This window comes from Gigantopelta aegis, chromosome 3 (assembly GCF_016097555.1).
Source record: "Gigantopelta aegis isolate Gae_Host chromosome 3, Gae_host_genome, whole genome shotgun sequence".
NCBI classification, from domain to species: Eukaryota; Metazoa; Mollusca; class Gastropoda; order Neomphalida; family Peltospiridae; genus Gigantopelta; species Gigantopelta aegis.
This window is the reverse complement of record NC_054701.1, coordinates 89,139,371-89,164,704: the sequence shown is the minus strand read 5'-3', so window position 1 is coordinate 89,164,704 and position 25,334 is coordinate 89,139,371. Positions and strand designations below refer to the sequence as shown.

The following is a 25,334-nucleotide window of genomic DNA, read 5'->3' as shown; positions in this document are numbered from 1 at the left end:
ATGAAGTTAAGTTAGGTTAAGGTTTAATTAAAGATTAGTTGGAGTTCATCTGCAGAATTTGATTGACTATAAATGAAGTTAAGTTAGGTTAAGGTTTAATTAAAGATTAGTTGGAGTTCATCTGCAGAATTTGATTGACTATAAATGAAGTTAAGTTAGGTTAAGGTTTAATTAAAGATTAGTTGGAGTTCATCTGCAGAATTTGATTGACTATAAATGAAGTTAAGTTAGGTTAAGGTTTAATTAAAGATTAGTTGGAGTTCATCTGCAGAATTTGATTGACTATAAATGAAGTTAAGTTAGGTTAAGGTTTAATTAAAGATTAGTTGGAGTTCATCTGTTTGTCCTAAACATTTCAGTGATCCGTTAATCAATCACTTTTATATTTGGTATCACTGTTTACCAAGTTCAGGTTTTGTTACATGTTTGGTTGGGATTTTTTTTTACCCGTGTGTTCAGAAACATAATTTTGGTACATGATGCATTTCTCTATTTCTCATTTTGATCATCAAGTAATAGGGCACACGTCTGTCTCATTTTGATCATCAAGTAATAGGGCACACCTCTCTGTCTTAGTTTGATCATAACATAATAGGGCACACCTCTCTGTCTTAGTTTGATCATAACATAATAGGGCACACCTCTCTGTCTCATTTTGATCATCAAGTAATAGGGCACACCTCTCTGTCTTTGTTTGATCATAACATAATAGGGCACACCTCTCTGTCTTAGTTTAATCATAACATAATAGGGCACACCTCTCTGTCTTAGTTTGATCATAACATAATAGGGCACACCTCTCTGTCTTAGTTCGATTATCAAGTAATAGGACACACCTCCATATCTAATTTTGATCAAGTAATAGGGCATACCTCCATGTCTCATTTTGATCAAGTGATAGAGCACACACAGTGCTCCTTTTGATCATCAAGTAATAGGGCACACCTCCATATCTCATTTTGATCATAGTAATAGGGTACACCTCCATGTCTTAGTTTGATCATAACATAATAGGGCACACCTCCATGTCTGATTTTGATCATCAAGTAATAGGGCACACCTCCTATTATTTGTAGTAGTGTGTATGTAATGTACTGGCAAAATCATGGAACTTAATGAACAAAAGAAAGAAAGAAAGAATGAATGAATGAATAAATGTTTAATTAAAGAATGAATGTTTAATTAATGAATGAATGACTGTTTAATGATGACCCATCACAAAAATACACATCAGCTATTGGGTGTCAAAATGTTTCATTACACCCAGTACAAAATATATACATTGGCTGTTGGGTGTAAAATGATGGAATGAACAATCCACAAGCCGTTATCATGTTACATAATCCACCAATATGATCATTACTGAAATGCAGTTTCTGGTGGGTTCAGATGATAAAAAAAGGCACAGAAATTAAAAATTGTTTTCTATAATGGTATATATGTTTAAATCGTGAAGCATGACATAATATGGTGATTTAGATACATACATGTATTTGGTACAGAGGTACAGAATGGAAACCCACTTTTAGCACTCACGATCTTTTACTTGCCCTTTTACAGCTTTAAAACACACCATGGGCCGAATTTACCAAGTCTGTTTTTCTTAAATCCAGGTGTTTAACACAATTTTATCCTGGGACCACTGTTTCTATTGACAGATTATGATGACCGATTAAAAAAAAGTCATAAACGTATACTAGCAGATTATGACTTTTAACATCACTCGTATGACATAACGCCGATAGCTACATTACAAAATTGCTCATTTGACCACTAGGTCATCATAAAATGTGGAAGAAATAACAGATATAATAGCTTTTCCCTTAAATTTTATGGTCTGCAGGATAAAAATAATAACTAGTTCAGGCCGAATGAGAAATTCCGCTCGGCAGAGCTTCACGGAATTTCCCATTCTTACCTTCACAGGATAAAGCAGATATCTGACATCATTAACTAGTTATTCTCTATGTAAATACATAAAGTTACACCCCAAAAACCCAACATGCTTTGTAAATGTGGCCCAGTTTGGCCCTTAAGTCTTGATTTGCATCTTCTTCTTCTTTTTTATAGCACATCAATTATAAACCATTGATTTGATTGGGTATAAATAAATTTACATAGTAATAAAAAAATGTGCATAAGTGGCTGTAACATGATAGTTATATTTATACTGAACTGAGGTAACTTTATACTTTGAAAAAAAAAGAATATGCATATGGAGTTCAATAACACGTGAAGGTGAGCCAATGTCATATGTGACAGATGGCATGGAATATGTTAACACTTTTAACTCACATCCTGAACAGCTTAATAGAGTGGAGATAAATAAGAGCTGTCGGGATACAAAAGTCACATGGTTTTATACCACAAATCAGTCACACATTCATAAATGTGACCAGCGGGTATCCAAAGAAATGTTTTATTTTCTGAGAAGTGGCAGGTATGTGGCGTAGAAAGCAACCAGAGACAAGTACTTGTCATTGTTGGATTGAGAGACAAGGATTGGGATGTGGAAGTGGACAGTAATAGAGGTTGAATGATATAGGAGTAGCTGCCAGTTTGGAAAGAAATGAGCTGGAAATCCAAGGGGAGAAAGCTAATGGTGGGTGGTATTATTAACAAAAACACACACACACCAAATGAGCTGGAAATCCAAGGGGAGAAAGCTAATGGTGGGTGGTATTATTAACAAAAACACCCACCCACCAAATGAGCTGGAAATCCAAGGGGAGAAAGCTAATGGTGGGTGGTATTATTAACAAAAACACACACCCACCAAATGAGCTGGAAATCCAAAGGGAGAAAGCTAATGGTGGGTGGTATTATTAACAAAAACACCCCCCCACTAAAACAACTTTAAAGGGACATGAAAATGCACACTAAGTTTAGTTAATCTACAAACCTGTAACACATTTGGATAAAGTTACAATTGAGTGAAACCTGAGTCTGTGACTTTAAAAGGGTGAAATACTGTCTAAAAATAGACTAAAACTTGACTCCATAACTGTTACTTCTCAGATGCATGTGCATTTTAAAAATATGAGAAATGCATTTTGTGATATTAAAAACACCAGGATGACCAAAACCACTTCAAATGTACGGAAATGGATAATCTAAACAATAAAATCTAAGTAAAGTATGATTTCAGTTATCAAAAACAGCTCTAATAATAAAACGTATGCCTTAGTGTTTGAAAACTAAGTCCCTTTAAATAACAACCCCAAATACTGCCCTCCATCCATCCATCAAAAAACAAAGAAGAAAAAAAAGAAAAAAGAAAAAAAATTCATCCGCAGATTATTTTATATTAGATACTAAATCATCTTAAGTACAGTCGTTCACGGCTTCATATCTTCACCTGCCTCGACCTTGCCATTTGATACGCGATAAGACTGACTTGGCTGTGCTCATTAAACTTTGATAGGATAAGTGTACGCATATTTGTACTGAAAGTGATAAAATGCAAAATACTGATAATAATAGGAAAGGAAAGGAATATTCTTTTAACGTATTTTACACTATGGCTGTTTGGTGTCTGTAACATAAGTTACACTATGGCTGTTTGGTGTCTGTAACATAAGTTACACTATGGCTGTTTGGTGTCTGTAACATAAGTTACACTATGGCTGTTTGGTGTCTGTAACATATTTTACACTATGGCTGTTTGGTGTCTGTAACATATTTTACACTATGGCTGTTTGGTGTTTGTAACATAAGTTACACTATGGCTGTTTGGTGTCTGTAACATATTTTACACTATGGCTGTTTGGTGTCTGTAACATATTTTACACTATGGCTGTTTGGTGTCTGTAACATAATTTAAAACTATGGCTGTTTGGTGTCTGTAACATATTTCACACTATGGCTGTTTGGTGTCTGTAACATAAGTTTATTTCACACTATGGCTGTTTGGTGTCTGTAACATAAGTTTATTTCACACTATGGCTGTTTGGTGTCTGTAACATAAGTTTATTTCACACTATGGCTGTTTGGTGTCTGTAACATAAGTTTATTTCACACTTGAATGAGACAGAAGAGAAAGGGAAGAAACCTGTTTTTACAACATACATGTACACTACTCCTACCAAATAATCATCAAGGAATCTTGTTTGATGAACCTAATATACTAGATACACTTTTTAGACATTGTATTCTGCCTAATCAGTGGCATTCACATATTAGTATCATATTTTATCCTATAACTTACCCATAATATCCATGTCATAAACTCATTTATTATTTTCCATTATTAACTCAATTAATGATGTTTTGCTGTCAATGGCTCATTTTGTTTACAAGCGAACAAGACCTGTATACCTGAGTGTAACGTTTTCATGAGATTTAGTTAAAGTACGTGATGTCAAACTACATAACATTTGTGCTAGTTGTGATGATGTAATATTACAGATGGAGGCGACTTTAAAACTGTGATTTACTAAATATTGAATTAAAATATTATTTTAGAAGTGTTATAGGATAAATAGAATTCACTACTCAGGTTTTTTAATATGTAAAGTATCAACCTCGTCTAGTTAATGATATTTGTCTCAGCATACCGATTAATATAGATTCAATTGATATTTTCCATATTAAAAAACACACATGATGAATCCTCTATATAGACTATCCATTTGAAAATAATGTGTCTTCAATGAACCACTGCTTACAGCATGCACATACTCCGCAAAGGTCTAAATTGGCTAGGTCTAAACTGACAGGGGTCAGCCAGCAAATGCTGCACAAAAACAGTTTCACAAGAAGGTATATTGCTTTCCATCTTATTTTTGACTGTAGTATTCCAGATATATTTACAATTCCTCACTTTTAGGAGTGATAATATAAATCCTGTAAATCTAATGTGATAAATGGCATCCAACAAGGTTTTGAGCCTAACTATGCTGCACTTTTGGAAGGAGTTTCTTTACTAGTTATTTTTCAATGTACAAATGTAGTCCCCTTAATGGTCCACACATTTCTGTCAGCGGTGCTGCAGTGCCTGAATCCCTGCTTTGACAGCAGTTTTGACCTCATCATTAGCATGAAAATGCTTGCCAGCTAAGTGTTTCTTTATGTTTGGGAAGAGATGGAAGTCAGATGGTGCCAGATCAGAGGAGTATGGCGGATGCTGAATGAGGCTAAAACCACAGTTATGGACAGTAACCATTGCAATGACGGACTTGTGAGAAGGGCGTTTTCCTGGTGGAACAATGCACCTTTTGTCAACTTCCCCGGTCGTTTCTTCATGATAGCTTCACACAGCTGCCGTAGCAAGTTGGCATAATACTTCCCAATAATGGTCTGGCTCTTTGGAAGGTAGTCCATATACACAACCCCATTGGCATCCCCAAAAAACTATGGCCATCACTTTCCCAGCAGATGAAATGACCTTTGCCTTTTCACGGCATGGACTGTTTCTTGGTTTCTAGCTCAATTACACTTATTCTCAGTCAAATAACGTTCAATGAAATCAGCCAGATCTGCTCTAAAAACCGCCAAGTCTTCCATAGACATGGTCAGTCTGGTTCACTTTTAATCAGGGTTCAAAAGGTGTGGTACCCATCGAGCAGAAACCTTTGACATTCCAAGTTCTTTGGTTAGAATGTTCTCGCCTTGCTCATGGCAGCAGCTATGGAGCAAAAAGTAAATAGTCTATCATCCATCACCATTTGGTGCACATGATTAATGTTTTCCTGTGTGAAGGTAGTTGAATGGCTGCCAGACCTTGGTTCATCTTCAATGCTTTTTCTCCCCCTTTGGAATTCTGCTGCCCATCTTTTCACAGTGGCAGATGAGGGAGCACTATCTCCTAATGTACTGACCATATCAGCATGGATTTGCGTAGGAGTTAATCCTTTCAAATTCAGATACTTGATGACGGCCTGGTACTCAGTTTTCTCCATTTTCATGAAAAGTTGATACCTCTGAACTTCAAAGTCCTGCTGTAGTCACCAAAGATGTTGTGAACTTCAAACAAAATAGCTAGTTAGTCATCAGAAAAGTTTAATTATATGCCTACCAAGTTTCATCGCTCTTAGCAGCACTCCATCATAGTTAGGCTCAAAACTTTTCATTTCACCCTCGTATATAGATGACCTTAACCTACAGTTGTAGAAATGTGCAACAGGGTGTATAATGTTGGTGGGGTGTTTCTAAATAACTTCAGTTTTGCTGATTACATACTTCAGTTATTTCCCCATCTATTTTTGCATTAAGAAAACTGTTGACACTTTTTGAAAAATTTGCAAATGGTTAACATATTATGTATAATACAACAAAAACTGATTTTTTCGTGTGTCCTGAGCCAGCAGTTTGAAGTTGGTACTTGTATGATACATATACATTTTGTATGTGGTGAAACAGAGATATTTGTTGAAAACTCTAAATAGCTAGATCATATTGTATGCACAAATACAAAAGATGATGAGATGTTAACAGAGAGTACACAGCCCTTAATTTGTGTATGTGCCAACATGTTGTTGCAGTGATTTGCAGAATGTTTGGCATATGTTAACTGGCCTCGGTGGTGCAGTGGTTAAGCCATCAGACTACAGACTACAGGGTTCACAGCCCGGTACTGGCTCCAACCCAAAGTGAGTTCTTAAGGGCTCAGTGGGTAGGTGTAAGGCCACTACACCATCTTCTCACTCACTAACCAACTACCAACTAACCCAGTGAACCTTAATTGGATATAAGCACAAAAATAAGTTGAAATGTATGAATGAATGAATCAATGAATGAATCAATGAAACAGTCAATGAATCAATCAATCACTGGTTGTTTAATGACTCCCCACCACAAAAAATACATCAGCTACTGGGTACATGTCAAAGCAAGAATAACTATATCAATGAAGTGAGGATTGATGTTCGTATAAAATTTCTCAATTAAATTGAAAGACAGATAGAGCTGGTGCATTATGTGTGAAATTTCTCCAGATTGCCATGAAGGATTTTAAAACAGGTTATAATGATCATAAATGACCAGTAACATATTTGTTAGTCACAGAGTGAAAACAAAACAAATTTGGTGCTTTTATATTTCAGTCATTGGAATAATATATTTGCTGAAGAGCAGAATTGAATCTATCACAAACAAATTACTTGCTGATCTCCAGCAGTGTGCAAATGTGTACATCACATACGAGTAATTCACTGCCATAAGCTGGTATAAAATATGTAATCAATTTTGTATGTGAACATATAAATCTAATTTCTATGGATCACTGATCTCAAATTAATATTATTTTATTTTCATCATCATCATCAACATCATCATCATCATCATCATCATCATCATCATCATCATCACCACCACCACCACCACCATTGTTATCATCATCATCATCATCATCATCACCATCACCACCATTGTTATCATCATCACCACCATCATCATAATCATAATTATCATCACCACCACCACCACCACCACCACCATCATCATCATCATCATCACCATCATCATCATCATAATCATCAAAATCGTCATCATCATTAATCTTATGTTTTTATACATTTTTGTCTCAAGTCTTCTACATGGAAGTTAAATATCCTTCCTATATATATATGGCCTTTTGGTGAAATAACACCCCCCACCCCCAAAGACCCCCCCCCAAAAAAAAAAAACCCACATAAAAAACCCCACATAAAAAACCAAACAAAACAAACAGTATCCTAGAAAATATAATGTGTAACTTTTGAATGAAAGGAGAATTTGAAATATCTATTCTGCATCCCCCTGCACCCACTACACTCCTTAAATAGGTTTGATCACCCCTACTTTAAATATCCTCCTATATAAACAAACAAAAAACATCCTAGAAAATGTAAGTGCAACTTTTGAACGAAATGAGAATTTGAAATATTGATTTATTTGGCAACATTATTTCGAATGTGGAACATCTGCTACAATTGTCACGATCTCACAGCTTCAGCTACATTTGCACATTGTTTAATTATAGAACATACACTCCGTGCTTTCCAGTCAGTCAAATACACTGACGTACTGCAACATGAGTCGAAATTCACCACAATGTTTCACATCTATAAATTATGCCATGGCTATATAACTTTAATCAGTGAACTTTTTTTTATGCCTTTAATGCCATGCCTGGAGCTGAGAGGAAAAGTGACCAAATGATGACATAGAGAGAATCGTGTTATTGTTAATAGTTGTTTTGTGATACCGGGAGACGAGGCTTGAAAAAAAAAGTTATACAAATCTGCGAGGAGAATGCAAATGGAATCGCAGTCACAGCGGGAATTTCAGTGAAACTTTAAACATCTGTATTAGAACTGTATAGATTTAATTGAAAAACAAAACCCCAAGAAAATGGAATACCACACACGTGATATACAGATACAGGTAGCTATGGAATAAAACATGTGTCACTTCTAGACAATGTAGTCTGCGGTCTAAAACCACACACGTGATATACAGATACAGGTAGCTATGGAATAAAACATGTGAGTCACTTCTAGACAATGTAGTCTGCGGTCTAAAACCACACACATGATATACAGATACAGGTAGCTATGGCATTAATATTAAATATATTGATTGTAACTGTATGGATTGTCATTGTACATATATGTACATAAACTCGTATTTCCATTGTTCATATGAACACTCGTGCATTAAACATTTACATTCTATTTTGTGTTGCACATTGTAAAACAAAATGTAATAGGAATAACATTAAAATCTATAAAATTTATTAAAAAATAGTTATAATAATAATAATCAGGTTGTAATTATTCACCAAATTACCAAATGTAAATGAAACTAGAATTAGGTGAAAATCAAATAAAGAAATTTCTCTATCAAATATATACATGTAAAAGTAAAGTTTGTTTTATTTAACGACGCCACTAGAGCACATTGATTGTTTATCTTATCATCAGTTTCCCACTGGGCTACATGTGGAGAAAGATCATTGACACGCTATGTTTTAAGTAACATCTCATTTAAGTGAACTCCCTCTGGTGGTGCATTGTCCTGCAGAGGATTTTTAAAGTTATTTCTTTTGTGTCCTAAATGATGCCACTGACAACATACCAATGGTTGGTCATAACAACATTCCTATTTAGTGTATTCATTTCATTTCAACTTATTTCTGTGCTTATATATACAATTGCGGTTCAAGCACACTTTCCTGGGCACTCACCTCAGCTATCTGGGCTGTTCGTCCAGGACAATGGGTTAGTTGTTAGTGGTTAGTGAGAGACAAGAGAGTGTAGTGGTCTTACACCTACCCATTGAGTTGTTAAAACTCATTCTGGGTGGGAGCCGGTACCAGGTTGCGAACCCTGTACCTACCAGTCTTATGTTCGATGGCTTAACCACGACACCACTGAAGCCAATTATTTAGTGTAAATATATTAACCACAATGTCTACTGTTATATGCGATGTGGTCTTTTTTTTGTACTATAGGGTGAATGTTAAAGAGTCATTCATCTCTTTGTACATGCATCCATTGATCTGGTGTTTTAAAATGATAGCCTTTCAGAGTTGGGTGTAGCGAACTCATCTATATTCCCTCAGTTTCTTATAGCATTAAATTTTACTTCCTATCCATTAGGTTATGGCATCGTAAATGTTTACATTTTTACTACTTTCCAAGAAATAGCATGGTTATTGTAGGTTGGTTATAAATAGAATACTATATTTATGACTGTTTGATACTTGTTTAAACATGTACGCAGAGCTTGCTTTTGTTCATTTGATACATTTGTAAACAACTAGTAAGATAAATCAAATGGCCACTTATTTAGTATCCTCTTAAATCACAGATTTATAAATATATTTTTCATGTCTGAATATCCTATTTGTAGTAGCCCAAACTGGATTTTATCTCCCAATACTTTTGTGTGTACAAAACATATTCATGAGTATGTCTATATATATATAGAATAACTGCTTACTGTTTTAAGATATCAGCCAATATTATAAGACACTGACAAGTTATTTCTTTTATCCTGCAATCCTACAGGAATAGTTGGAAAATCATTATTTATTCCATTTTTTGTGTATGCAAATCGAGTATCGTCAACATAGAAAAGCTTTTGCCGTATGACGTCATACAAGATACATGATGTCATTCTTTGTAAGACAGCTAGCTACATTCTGTCACAATGAAAAAGCATTTCTAAACTCTTAATTCATCAAGAAATATATAAGTTTTGTATTGTTATCGCTAAAACTAAAAGCTATTTGTATTACTGCACTAAAACAAATGATTTAAAGAGTATGTTTATTGAAAATCTAGTCTGAAATACTTGAGTTGAGTGGGGCTTATGTCACATGACCTATATTTTTGGTCAGTGACTGAAAATATAGAGTTTTATCTAGTCATCGTATCTTGCCAATGAATACAGTGATTGCAGGATATATATACATATGGTAAAACGTCGATAACTCAATCTTGAAGGGGACATGGAAATAGTTCGAGTTTCAGGGAGTTTTCAAAATTAATATATAAGAGATCAAATTTGAAACTGCATTGCAGCTGGGTGGTTTCACTTAATATTGTAAGAGAGTGTGCTTCACTGCCTACCTCTAAACTCTGAAAACTATGCATCCTCAGTTGAAGGTAGTACTATACCAAATAACTTCCGGCTGGGTCAAAGTTCGAGGTGCACCGAACTTTTGATAGAGAAGTGAACACCACAAGTCCTGTGATTGGTTATAAATGTGAGTGTGTTGGTTGTAAAAAATAATAGTTTCATCTGGGTAAAATAAATGTGCAATTTTATTTCATCTAGTACCAATGTGTCAAGTAGCCTTGTGCTTGAAACATGTATGGGGTACCTGTAAAAAAAAGTACTCAAATTTTGTGCGAAACTAGGGTAGTCATAGATGCTACCCGTTATCTCAGAAACGAGCAGCTTGACCCCCATTTTTTTCTGATTCACTTTAAGTGTAAGGGGTGGTAGTATTTATATCCGTGGCGTTTATGTCGGTTGATACGTTGCAGGTAGGAGTTTTAGCCGCACATATGTTACTATTGTTGTCTATGGGATTTGATTTGGTAGTATACACCCTATAGCACATATTCAGTGCATAATAAAAAATATTATGATTTTGTCATTTTATTTAATTAAACTATACTGGTTGATTAATTAGCCATCACTCGATCATGCAAGTTCACAATGACCTTGACCTTGACAATAATCTCTGTACATGGCTCTGAATGGAGTTTGAATCAAAGTTAGCACTGAAGAAAAGTTGGTTTTGGCCTATAATTCATACTGTAAAGATTTCAATAATTTCTTTTTACATGGTATTTGACTTGCCATATACAACTGCTCTTAAATATGGTATTATATATAGGCAACCTGAACTAAGATTTTAATAGCAATTTATTTTTATATTAAAAATAGCATGTGCCAATAGTGGGTTAATGTCTTTAGTTTCCATTAACATTGTTAATTTTTTATGTATGAAATTCTGAAAACTCAAATTTGTAAAGAAGTTGATTTTTATTGTCATTTTGACATATTTATAGGGTGCTAAGTTATATTTTAGACAAATTTGTAGTTTTATGCAAAATTTAAAGTAAATTTGAAGAAAAACTTTACCAAAAACATAATTAAATTTGTTGTCACTATTGTGCCTTCTGTTCTTATTTGTACATAACATTAAGGTTGTTAAACATATACTTAGATCTCCAGATCATTTTTGTTTCTTAATAATCACTTAGTTAGCTCTCATGAAAAGCATTTTGAGTTTATACTAGATTCAGAACCAATTTTTTCAGATTTGATTATCTGCCTTGGATTAAGTTGATAATTTATTTTATTGTTAAAGCTGTATTACCTAATGTTACTAGCTAAATAAAATGCTGGATTACAGATTGTAGGAATACATCTAATGTACATATTGTATTCATCCGGATTAGAAAATAATGCAAGAAAATAGATGTTCGGGTAATTTTGTCATTTAAAAATAGTTTTTTTTCAGTAATTAATCAAAAATAAATGTGTTAAAGCTGCATGATTATTCCAGATATCACAACTATTAAAACCTCCAACTACAGTAGGCTATAAATAAAATATAGTCAGGAATATTGGTGGCTGCCAATGGTTTTGATGGTTCATTATGAAAATCAGCATGGCCGATGGATTTGAAATTCCCACACCTGGTAACTTGAAGACACCCACACCCAGCATACAGGATTTCCTCCCAACACTAATGTTCAGGACATTAAGTCATTACTTCATACAGGTACAGTCATGTTTGTGTTTCCTTCCTCAGACAGTGTGTTTTTTTTTTAATACTGATATTTCTTTGATGTGCCTGTTAAGGTCTTCATAATCTAGGGGTCAATCAAGTGTTTTAATGGCATTCTTTAAAGGGGTAGAGGTACTCTGACTATCTTTGTTGTCTCTACATATATACCTGAGTACACACACCCAACTGAAAGTAAATATCTTCAGGAGTTTTATTTTAAAACATTTTGTTGTTTAATATGACATATTGCATTTGTACAAAACTATATGCAATATATATGCTTTTTGAGGTGTACATTATATTAGGTTGCACTGTAGAAACAACAGTTTCAGTGAGGTTGTCAGTTTATGTCAGAATACACCAGATCCTGGTTGTCATAAAGACACATAGCTGGACACTTTTTGAAAAATGTATGTTATCAGTATAGGTAGTACTATACCAAATAACTTCCGGCTGGGTCAAAGTTCGAGGTGCACCGAACTTTTGATAGAGAATTGAACACCACAAGTCCTGTGATTGGTTATAAATGTGAGTGTGTTGGTTGTAAAAAATAATAGTTTCATCTGGGTAAAATAAATGTGCAATTTTATTTCATCTAGTACCAATGTGTCAAGTAGCCTTGTGCTTGAAACATGTATGGGGTACCTGTAAAAAAAAGTACTCAAATTTTGTGCGAAACTAGGGTAGTCATAGATGCTACCCGTTATCTCAGAAACGAGCAGCTTGACCCCCATTTTTTTCTGATTCACTTCAAGTGTAAGGGGTGGTAGTATTTATATCCGTGGCGTTTATGTCGGTTGATACGTTGCAGGTAGGAGTTTTAGCCGCATATGTTACTATTGTCGTCTATGGGATTTGATTTGGTAGTATACACCCTGAAAGGTGAATTAATTAATATACAACTGTCACCCAACCCCTTTTGTTGGCATCTTCCGACGCCTGTGATACATTTATTTTGCGTATATTAGTAAGTAAATAACAAAACAAAGAAGATAACCCATATGAAAGACGTAAATGATATAATGAACGTTGATGTATTTTGCAGATGTCAAAATATGGCGGAACGTAACTAACAAAGAAAACACTGAATGCTGAATAACACTCAGTACATTTGTTTTTCACATAATTATTTTAAATTATTATAATTAATTTAAATAAGAAAAATCATTAGAAAGCAACAGCGCTAACAATTATTACAAGTGCTCTTTGAAGTTAACCAGATTGTCTGTAATTATGTATTATGTAGTGAGGCTCTCTATGTACAAACACCCACATCCAAACACAGGGTCAGTTCGTTCCGCTTAGTTGGCGACCTGTTATTCTAAAATGATCACCTTAATTCTCGACAGCTCAGACCACGCAAGACAAGCGTGCTTCGTCTGATTGACCTGATTGACAATTCATTCGTCTTTAAAATACTATCGGCAACAACAGTTCGATCAATCCACACGCGTTGAGTTTTGGAGGTGCATAATATATTAAATCTTGATGGCAAGACCAAAGAATTAGGTCAAGAGATCTAGTTTATAAAGTGTTTGAAGTTTGCGTTTTCGAAGGCTGTTATTACTAGTTTGTACAGCAATTCAGCCGAAACCATCACTTCAGGTTGAGAGATTGATACTTTTGAGAGATCGAAGGTGGAGTTATCAAAATTTGACTGTATATATACACTCTTCAAAAAAAGTAGGGGAACTCTAATAAGAATTTACATTTACCAAAATTGTAAGGTATATTAGCTGTGGAGAATGGTTATATGATAATAGTGAATTAATTGGGCAAACATTTTTATGACCACCAAAGATCTTGAAGGACGATTGGGGTCAGAAGTGAAATTTGAAATTTGACGTTTTTTTATCAGTAAATCGCAAATTCAAACAATAAAAATGACTAAAAACAAAATGGTAACAACTGTATGATCAACAGAATGAAAAGGATTGACAGAAATAATGTTCCACAGTGATTAATCGACCTTCCTGGAAATTGTCAAAATCGAGAATGACACCCCACGCACGTGTACGGGGCAAATGCATGATGCACATGCAAACTATAGAATGTGATTCGGTGTGTTGATAAACAGACCTGGACGTTCTTTACTAGGATGTCTGTGGTCAAAACGTATGTTCTGTGTAATAGTTGATATTAACATTAATATTTCAGGCTCCTTTACTTTTTTGAAGAGTGTGTGTGTATATATATATATATATATATATATATATATATATATATATATATATATATATATATATATATATATATACACACAGTTAAACCTTGTTACAACAACTATGTTCATCCCTCGAAATTGCCGTTATAAAAATTTGTTTTATTTTTCATGACACCACTAGAGCACATTGATTTATTAATTGGTGGCTATTGGGTGTCAATAGTATCAAGGGATACACATCACATACAACATCATTTAATATACCAGCCATGGTGCACTGCCTGGAACGAGAAACAGCCCAATGGGTCCACCAACAGGGATCGATCCTAGACAACTGGTTAACCAATGCTTATACTAATGGAAAAAATTAGTGGGTTTCATCTGAGACCATGTGTGAAAACCGACAGGGATGGATCACAGACCATTATTAAATACTAAGTATATTATTATTAATCAAGGCACATTCACTGTCAATCTAATTGATTGGTACCTACTTCGTTTACAAAATGTCATAAAACTAGTTAACTTGATTTTTCAAAGTTAATCCTTTAATTGAATGAGACTAAAGGTTTATTTTCAAAAGCAATACACATCTACAGATCTAGATCTGGCTGACATAGGTAACTCGGACAACATGTGACACTTGCCAATGACATATGGCATCTCTGATAATGTAATGTCGTTATAAAGAGGTGGTTTTTTGACGTCAGATGCACGTTTGTTCTGTCCATGTCGGAAAATGTGAATTCTGGTGTAATGAACAGAATAACGTTGGTGTACGTTCGTTCCCAACAATTTGTGGTCGGACGTTGTAAATGTTGTAGTAATGAGGTCTCACTATATATATATATTAGTCCTGCGAAAGCCATAAAAGAAGCTTAGTTTTTGAGTCACGGGAAGGTAACATTTGTCCTCTGGGCTAGAAATGAGCATTGGGGTGTTGTCATCATATCTAGTCATCATATCTTGCCAATGAATACAGTGATTGCATGATAAATATATATATAGTGAAATCCCTCAAAACAGGTCAGCCATGAAATCAAGTAAAAAGTCCACTTTTAAGGGGTATCTGGTTTAGAGAGGTTATGTTCTAGACCGATATTTAAAAAGAGCCTATTAAAAGGTATGTTTGAGAGAATTCCCATTTACAGAGGGTTCACTTGTCATAGATCCCTTGCTGCTAATGGAAAAAAAAATGTAGTGGGTTTCTTCTCTAAGACTATATGGCAAAATTGCATGTGTCAATAACTCTGTGGCCATTCACCAAACTGCATGTGTCAATAACTCTGTGGCCATTCACCAAACTGCATGTGTCAATAACTCTGTGGCCATTCACCAAACTGCATGTGTCAATAACTCTGTGGCCATTCACCAAACTGCATGTGTCAATAACTCTGTGGCCATTAAAAGGGGTGGGTCATAGCCCAGTGATAAAGCACTTGCTTGATGTGTGGTCAGTTTAGGATCGATTCCCATTGGTGGCCCCAATAGGCTATTTCTCGATCCAGCCAGTGCTCCACAACTGGTGTAACAAAGGCCATAGTATGTACTATCCTGTCTGTGGGATGGTGCATATAAAAGATCCCTTGCTGCTAATCGAAAAGAGTAGCCCATGGAGTAGCGACAGTGGGTTTCCTCTATATATATCTGTGTAGTCCTTAACCATATGTATGATGCCATATAACCGTAAATAAAATGTGTTTAGTGCGTTGTTAAATAAAACTTTTTTTTCTTTCTTTGTGTGGTCATTAATTTTATTACATACCTATTCATTCTTACTATAATGATAAAGACCTTTTGAAACAGTGTAATAAATTTATTCTGTATCGCACATATGTGCAATCTGGACCGGAACTTTTAAATGGGGAATTTCCTTTTTCTTTTTACAGCAGTTAGCGCCTTTTATTTACTTACGTCATATATGATTTACAAATGACGTCATATTGTATTTGAAACATTACACAAGGCTGCCACAGAGTATGATTCTTAACATTAAATGAATCCATGAAAGGAGTTTTGATCACAGATTTAACAAAGTGTTGTTATGACGTTAAATTAAAAACCGGTTTGTAAAACATAAAAGAAGGTATGTAATAAATACAGAACTTCACATACGTTGTTTTCGTCTCCTATTTATTGCACGAGTTTATTTTGCGAAAGAACATACCACTCAACCGCTAAATGGTCTCGTAGTATATATTCTTGCACAAAATAAACTTGTGCAATAACTAGGAAGCGAAAACAACATATGTGAAATTCTGTATGTATATGTCCAATGCAATACCGGTATATAACCCTAATTAAAATGTCTTGAGTGCGGTATTAAATAAAACATTTCGGTCTGTTTCCCTCCACACTAAGGAACCCATTATCACTCAGATTTCATTACAGAAGCTTGCGTGGGTTGTTAAACTTCTGCAAATTATTGTTCATTCCTTTTTTTATTATTATTTTTTTTAATGTTTCAATTATAATTGCTTATAACAGTGTCTGTTGTGAGTATTGAGATCGTAACAGTAGATGTATCTTCCAGTGTTCATTGATTCTTTGTTGTCTGTTTAAAAGATAAGTTGGGAGTTTTCTGTTGTTTGAATGTTGTTCTTGTTTTCTTGAATACCTGTGTACCGGTACTTTGGTCAATACACTGCCTGGTCAAGAATAATTTGTTTCATTTTTCTGTAAGACTTTCTCACAGACCGGAAGGATTCACTCAGCTCTGTCTGCAACTCGTCAGTTGTGTCGTGTCTATTTTGGAGAGTTTCAGCCTGCGTCAGTATGTACATATTCTGCTTTGACTGAAGCAAGTTATTTTGAATACCACAGTGCCCCTAAAACTCACGGTGCCCCTAAAACTCACGGTGCCCCTAAAACTCACAGTGTTGGAATTTTTATCCTTTGCTTTCAATGCTGATTCTGTATACGTATTGGATTACAGCAATATTAGCAGGGTTTTTTTTTTTCAGCTGAATAATTTATTAATTCTATTCTGTTTTCACTTGTTTTGATTTTTCTGTTTTAGAAAATAATGCTAAGTGGACTTAGATTCCATTTATTTTAGGAGGTTTTTTTTACAAGCTGTTTTAAAATGTATTTGACTGGGAAAAAAATCCGTTGGACATGAGCAATGTGTTTTATTTTTTTTAAATATCCCCAAAAATCATATTTAAGAGAATGTTAAATTTGTTTTTTTCCCCAGCCAAAATGAATATACAATGTATGGAACTTATGCATACATATATGTAGCTACATGTATTACCTTAGAATCAGAGAGCAAAATATTTTAATTTCAAAAGTGTTAATCTCAGTGAACAGTTTGGTTTTGTCAGAGATATATCGTCATGACATTTAAATCTCCCATAGTTACCTCTCTAATGGATATCCTTTGCTTCACTGTGTATTTGAGCACATTTTAACCTGGTTTGTTCTCAGTCTGTGGAGATATTTCTCTTGTTTTAGTATTTCAAAATGTTTCTGTATATTGTCATTATTAATACAGTTTCTTGAATCATATTTTATTGGCACTTGTGTCATTTGATTTGGGATGATTTTTTTTATTAACAAACATTTTTCTTTTCATCTTAAAAAAGAAATGTTGGACTCAATACAAAAAGCTGAGGGTCCTCTTTGCATTAAAATAGTTCAAGCATGATATATATATTTCCAGTGGCATTTTGATCCTGGATTTCAGTTTGCTCATTAGAAGGTGTCAATTAAGCAGCCATTTTTGACAGGCGTGGGACGTAGCCCAGTGGTAAAACGCTCGGCTAATGCGTGATCTGTCTGGGATTGATCCTCATACATAGTTCATCTGAAGAGACTGGGCAGGACATAACCCAGTGGTAAAATGCTCGGCTAATGCGTGATCTGTCTGGGATTGATCCTCATACATAGTTCATCTGAAGAGACTGGGCAGGACGTAGCCCAGTGGTAAAACGCTCGGCTAATGCGTGATCTGTCTGGGATTGATCCTCATACATAGTTCATCTGAAGAGACTGGGCAGGACGTAGCCCAGTGGTAAAACGCTCGGCTAATGCGTGATCTGTCTGGGATTGATCCTCATACATAGTTCATCTGAAGAGACTGGGCAGGACATAACCCAGTGGTAAAATGCTCGGCTAATGCGTGATCTGTCTGGGATTGATCCTCATACATAGTTCATCTGAAGAGACTGGGCAGGACGTAGCCCAGAGGTAAAACGCTCGGCTAATGCGTGATCTGTCTGGGATTGATCCTCATACATAGTTCATCTGAAGAGACTGGGCAGGACATAACCCAGTGGTAAAACGCTCGGCTAATGCGTGATCTGTCTGGGATTGATCCTCATACATAGTTCATCTGAAGAGACTGGGCAGGACGTAGCCCAGTGGTAAAATGCTCGGCTAATGCGTGATCTGTCTGGGATTGATCCTCATACATAGTTCATCTGAAGAGACTGGGCAGAACATAACCCAGTGGTAAAATGCTCGGCTAATGCGTGATCTGTCTGGGATTGATCCTCGTTGATGAGCCCATTGGACTATTACTCATTCCAGCCAATGCACAATGACTGGTATATCAACGGCCATGGTATGTGCTATCCTGTCTGTGGGATGGTGCATATAAAAGATCCCATGTTACTAATGGACAAATGTAGCAGGTTTCCTGTCTAAGACTGTACATGTATATCAAAATAACCAATGTTTGACATCTAATAGCCTATGATTAATAAAACAATGTGTTCTAGTGGTCTTGTTAAACAAACAGACATTTTAAGAAGCAAAAACTGCCAAACCAAGATGCAGTTTTCATGGGCCAATACTACTGCGTTTCTGTTTATTGAAATTTGTTTATTTCCAAAATATGTGCTTTTCACTATTGTGGTATGTTTTCTATCATACATTGTACAGAAATGTTTTATCTCTGACATTATTCATATTTGAATTGTATTCATCTCCAGTTTTAGTCATCTCAGTTTGAAATGTCTCACAGATGTTTTGTGTCACATATTGTTATATAATCACTCTCTGGCTGATAACATTTAACCACCTTCGTCATTGACAGTTTGTGTGTAAACATATGTTCAGTAGAAGTCACACAACTAACTGTTCTGTAGATTTTCTGGGTCACATAAAATGCATTTAAGCTTCCACAAACACAGGATTCCTAGAAATGTAAATTTACTAAAATCGGTAATTGAAATAAGAACTTGTAAGTAATAAGTAATCTAATGATCAAAAAGTGGTAGTTAAAAGCCATAAATGCCTAATAGATATATATAGGATCATGCCTTCTGGAAATCAAATATGGCAGTTTGGAATTATCCAACACTGCAAAATTCCTATATTAAGGTTTAATTTGTCTCTAAGCATCGACCAAATGTACATATTTTATAAATCAAGATAAGAAAAACCATAATATTTAAAATGTTTTAAATTGAACTAAATTTATATTCTTAGTCTAAAAGTAACTTGTTTTGTGAGTTGTACTTTTTAGGAGATGCAGCGGGTTAACCCTCGGTAGCATTCTGTTGTTAAGTAAGCAATTAGCACCAGTGTCACAGAGTGTGATGAACATGTTGATCATTCACCTACTGATGTTTTTGTTCAGCAGACTGTGAAGAGCTGCCCACCATTCTTCCACCAAAAAGACTGCGGCGCCGTTTGAACAGTGAACATGGAGTGATGCAGGACTCTCTCACCCGTTCAGGTACGTTCGTTCACCATTGTTTGTATGGATTATAACGACACTTGACATCCGCCAACATTGAAATGTTTTTTAAAATATGGGATTTTTTGTTGTTGTTTACTTCCCACTTTGCTCCTTTTTCTCTCTCTTTGAATATTCCATCTCATTTAAAGTCTTCCTGCTCTACCTACTCTTTCATTTCTTTGTTGTCCACCACCAAATCCCAGTCCTTGTCTATTCAACCACAACAGTTGATGTTGGCCAACTTTATAGCGTTAAAAAAAACCGATTTCTTTATTTCTGCTTTTCCTTTTGTTTTGCTTTTTCCACCATTTCTCCTTTCTGTCCTTTGAATTTTGTTTTATTTTCATTTCATTTTTTCATTTCGACTTATTTTTGTGCTTATATCCAATTAAGGTTCAAGCATGCTGTCCTGGGCATACACCTCAGCTATCTGGGCTGTCTGTCCAGGACAGTGGGTTAGTTGTTAGTTGATTAGTGGTTAGTAAAAGAGGAGAGGGTGTAGTGGCCTTACACCTACCCATTGAGCTCTTAAGAACTCGCTCTGGGTTGGAGCCGGTACCAAGCTGCGAACCCTCTACCTGCCAGCCTGTAATCCGATGGCTTAACCACTGTGCCACCGAGACTGGTTTTTGTTTTATTAATTTCTTTCTAATATGGCAGGGCAGGACGTAGCCCAGTGGTAAAGCGCTCGCTTGATGCACGGTCAGTTTGGGATTGATCCCTGTTGGTGGGCCTGTTGGGCTATTTCTCGTTCCAGCCAGTGCACCACAACTGGTATATCAAAGGCCATGGTATGTGCTATCCTGTCTATGGGGTGATGCATACAAAAGATCCCTTGCTACTAAGACTTAGATTATATGTCAAAATTACCCAATGTTTGACATCCAATAGCCCATGATTAATAAATCAGTGTGCTCTAGTGGTGTCATTAAACAAAACAAACTTCAAACTTCTACTCTGGTATATTTTATTTGTCAAAATATTTTGCCATCCACCTCCTCATATCCAATCCTTGTTTATCCAACCATAATAGTTAGCCCAGCTTAGGTGTGTTTTGAGACTTTATAAGTCCTGCCCCAGTTGATTATCTGTACATAAATTATTTTCTTTTACAAAACACCATTTTAGTTACACTATTTACCTGTACAGAAGTGGTTTATACAGAAATACCATTTTAGTTACACTATTTACCTGTACAGAAGTGGTTTATACAGAAATACCATTTTAGTTACACTATTTACCTGTACAGAAATGGTTTATACAGAAATACCATTTTAGTTACACTATTTACCAGAACAGAAATGGTTTATACAGAAATACCATTTTAGTTACACTATTTACCTGTACAGAAATGGTTTATACAGAAATACCATTTTAGTTACACTATTTACCAGAACAGAAATGGTTTATACAGAAATACCATTTTAGTTACACTATTTACCAGAACAGAAATGGTTTATACAGAAATACCATTTCGGTTACACTATTTACCTGTACAGAAATGGTTTATACAGAAATACCATTTTAGTTACACTATTTACCAGAACAGAAATGGTTTATACAGAAATACCATTTTAGTTACACTATTTACCTGTACAGAAATGGTTTATACAGAAATACCATTTTAGTTACACTATTTACCAGAACAGAAATGGTTTATACAGAAATACCATTTTAGTTACACTATTTACCAGAACAGAAATGGTTTATACAGAAATACCATTTCGGTTACACTATTTACCTGTACAGAAATGGTTTATACAGAAATACCATTTTAGTTACACTATTTACCAGAACAGAAATGGTTTATACAGAAATACCATTTTAGTTACACTATTTACCTGTACAGAAATGGTTTATACAGAAATACCATTTTAGTTACACTATTTACCAGAACAGAAATGGTTTATACAGAAATACCATTTTAGTTACACTATTTACCAGAACAGAAATGGTTTATACAGCAATACCATTTCGGTTACACTATTTACCTGTACAGAAATGGTTTATACAGAAATACCATTTCGGTTACACTATTTACCTGTACAGAAATGGTTTATACAGAAATACCATTTCGGTTACACTATTTACCTGTACAGAAATGGTTTATACAGAAATACCATTTCGGTTACACTATTTACCTGTACAGAAATGGTTTATACAGAAATACCATTTCAGTTACACTATTTACCAGAACAGAAATGGTTTATACAGAAATACCATTTCAGTTACACTATTTACCAGAACAGAAATGGTTTATACAGAAATACCATTTCAGTTACACTATTTACCAGAAAAGAAATGGTTTATACAGAAATACCATTTTAGTTACACTATTTACCTGTACAGAAATGATATTTTACAGAAACACTGTTTTAGTCAGACTATTTACCTGTAAAGAAATTACTTCTACAGAAAAACTGTTTTAGTCAGGCTGTGACTAGCATTACCTGTACAGAAATGGTTTGTACAGAAATACCATTTCAGTTACACTATTTACTAGAACAGAAATGGTTTATACAGAAATGCCATGTCAGTTACACTATTTACCTGTACAGAAATGGTTTATACAGAAATACCATTTCAGTTACACTATTTACCTGTACGGAAATGGTTTATACAGAAATACCATTTCAGTTACACTATTTACCTGTACATAAATGGTGTATACAGAAATGCCATGTCAGTTACACTATTTACCTGTATGGAAATGGTTTATACAGAAATACCATTTCAGTTACACTATTTACCTGTACGGAAATGGTTTATACAGAAATACCATTTCAGTTACACTATTTACCTGTACAGAAATGGTTTATACAGAAATATCATTTCAGTTACACTATTTACCTGTACAGAAATGGTTTATACAGAAATATCATTTCAGTTACACTATTTACTAGAACAGAAATGGTTTATACAGAAATACCATTTCAGTTACACTATTTACCTGTACAGAAATACCATTTCAGTTACACTATTTACTAGAACGAAATGGTTTATACAGAAATACCATGTCAGTTACACTATTTACCTGTGCAGAAATGGTTTATATAGAAATACCATGTCAGTTACACTATTTACCTGTATGGAAATGGTTTATACAGAAATACCATTTCAGTTACACTATTTACCTGTACGGAAATGGTTTATACAGAAATACCATTTCAGTTACACTATTTACCTGTACAGAAATGGTTTATACAGAAATATCATTTCAGTTACACTATTTACCTGTACAGAAATGGTTTATACAGAAATATCATTTAATTTACACTATTTACTAGAACAGAAATGGTTTATACAGAAATACCATTTCAGTTACACTATTTACCTGTACAGAAATACCATTTCAGTTACACTATTTACTAGAACGAAATGGTTTATACAGAAATACCATGTCAGTTACACTATTTACCTGTGCAGAAATTGTTTATATAGAAATACCATGTCAGTTACACTATTTACCTGTACAGAAATGGTTTATACAGATAAAATACCATTTTAGTTACAGTATTTACCTGTACAGAAATGATGTTTTACAGAAACACTGTTTTAGTCAGACTATTTACCTGTAAAGAAATTATTTTTACAGAAACACTAGTTTAGTCAGACTATTTACCTGTAAAGAAATTATTTTTACAGAAACACTGTTTTAGTCAGGCTGTGACTAGCATTACCTGTACAGAAATGGTTTATACAGAAATACAATTTTAGTTACACAATTTACTAGAACAGAAATGGTTTATACAGAAATACCAATTCAGTTACACTATTTACTAGAACAGAAATGGTTTATACAGAAATACCATGTCAGTTACTCTATTTACCTGTACAGAAGTGGTTTATACAGAAATACCATTTCAGTTACACTATTTACCTGTACGGATATGGTTTATACAGAAATACCATTTCAGTTACACTATTTACCTGTACGGAAATGGTTTATACAGAAATACCATTTCAGTTACACTATTTACTAGAACAGAAATGGTTTATACAGAAATACCATTTCAGTTACACTATTTACCTGTGCAGAAATGGTTTATACAGAAATACCATTTTAGTCAGACTATTTACCTGTAAAGAAATAATTTTTCCAGAAACACTGTTTTAGTCAGGCTGTGACTAGCATTACTTGTACAGAAATGGCCCAAGGGTTTTAAACTACTGGTAACCATAAGCAGGATGTTAAATAAAGTAGTGAACTCACTGACATCTGCCAGAGACATGTACCTGATAATTAGTGAGAGCATACTACATGCATTAGAACCCGCCGTTCTAGAAGCCAGTGACAGCAGCATTTGCATACAGAGGGAATTAATCATTTACAAATATTATACATGTATACAAATACATGTATAATACCACCAACAATTTTAGTGGGGGTTTTGTGGGGGTTTTGTGGGTGGTTTATGTTTTTCTGTTTTGAAAAAAAATGTTTTAGTATCATTATAAACTTAATGTTAAGACATTGATTTGTGTTAATATTCAACATTTCTGCAACTATAACATGGTGCAACGGCTGAACAGGACGTCATAAAAGCACTGCTTATGCATAACCCAATGCAGTGGTGGGTGGGGTGGGGGAGGAGGGGAGGAAGATGTCATTGAACCTTCCCAAAGGTAATTTTGAATTGGTTTATACGTGTATATCCAATTTTTTGGCATCTAGGACACAAATCGTGTGTATAGTGTATGTGAGAAAAGTTTCGATTTGAAGGAAATGCCAAGATGTTGTAAATGTGACTGGATCATGAGGATGGTACACCATCATGGCAGGACACCAGCCTGGTTATGGATTTGGAGAACAGTGATAGTGATAACTATTAACTCATCTCATCTTGATGGTAGGGTGGTTTATAATCATCCTTCATTTTCATTTCAACTTAGTTTCATGCTTATATCCAATTAAGGTTTAAGCATACTGTCCTGGGCACACACCTCAGCTATCTGGGCTGTCTGTGCAGGACAATGGGTTAGTTCAGGGATGTGATTTGTTAGCTTTTTATCTGATTTGAGCTTTTTTTTGCTAAAAAGAATTTTCACAAAATGAACTGGATTTGATTGGTAATGCTAACAAACGACCTTTATTTAGGTATTGTATAGAGATTTCAGCTTTTAAAAGATATTTTCAGCTTTTATTTAAAAAAATAAGTATCACATCACTGTTTGTTGTTAGTTGGTTAGTGGTTAGTGAGAGAGAAGAGTATGTTCTGGTGCTACACCTACCCATTGAGTTGTTAAAA

At 34.8% G+C, this 25,334-nt stretch overlaps 1 protein-coding gene across 2 annotated transcripts in view; it reads left to right on the top strand.

Annotated features, from left to right (window-relative positions):
- LOC121369289 overlaps window positions 1-25,334 on the top strand; it is a 70,322-nt gene that overhangs the window by 29,218 nt on the left and 15,770 nt on the right. The window contains exon 3 of one of the 2 annotated variants that reach the window (XM_041494253.1): window positions 19,987-20,082. In XM_041494253.1, the coding sequence (XP_041350187.1) occupies window positions 19,987-20,082 (96 nt within the window). Of the gene's footprint in view, window positions 1-19,983; window positions 20,083-25,334 lie in introns of both variants that reach the window. The other variant, XM_041494252.1, reaches the window with a different exon arrangement.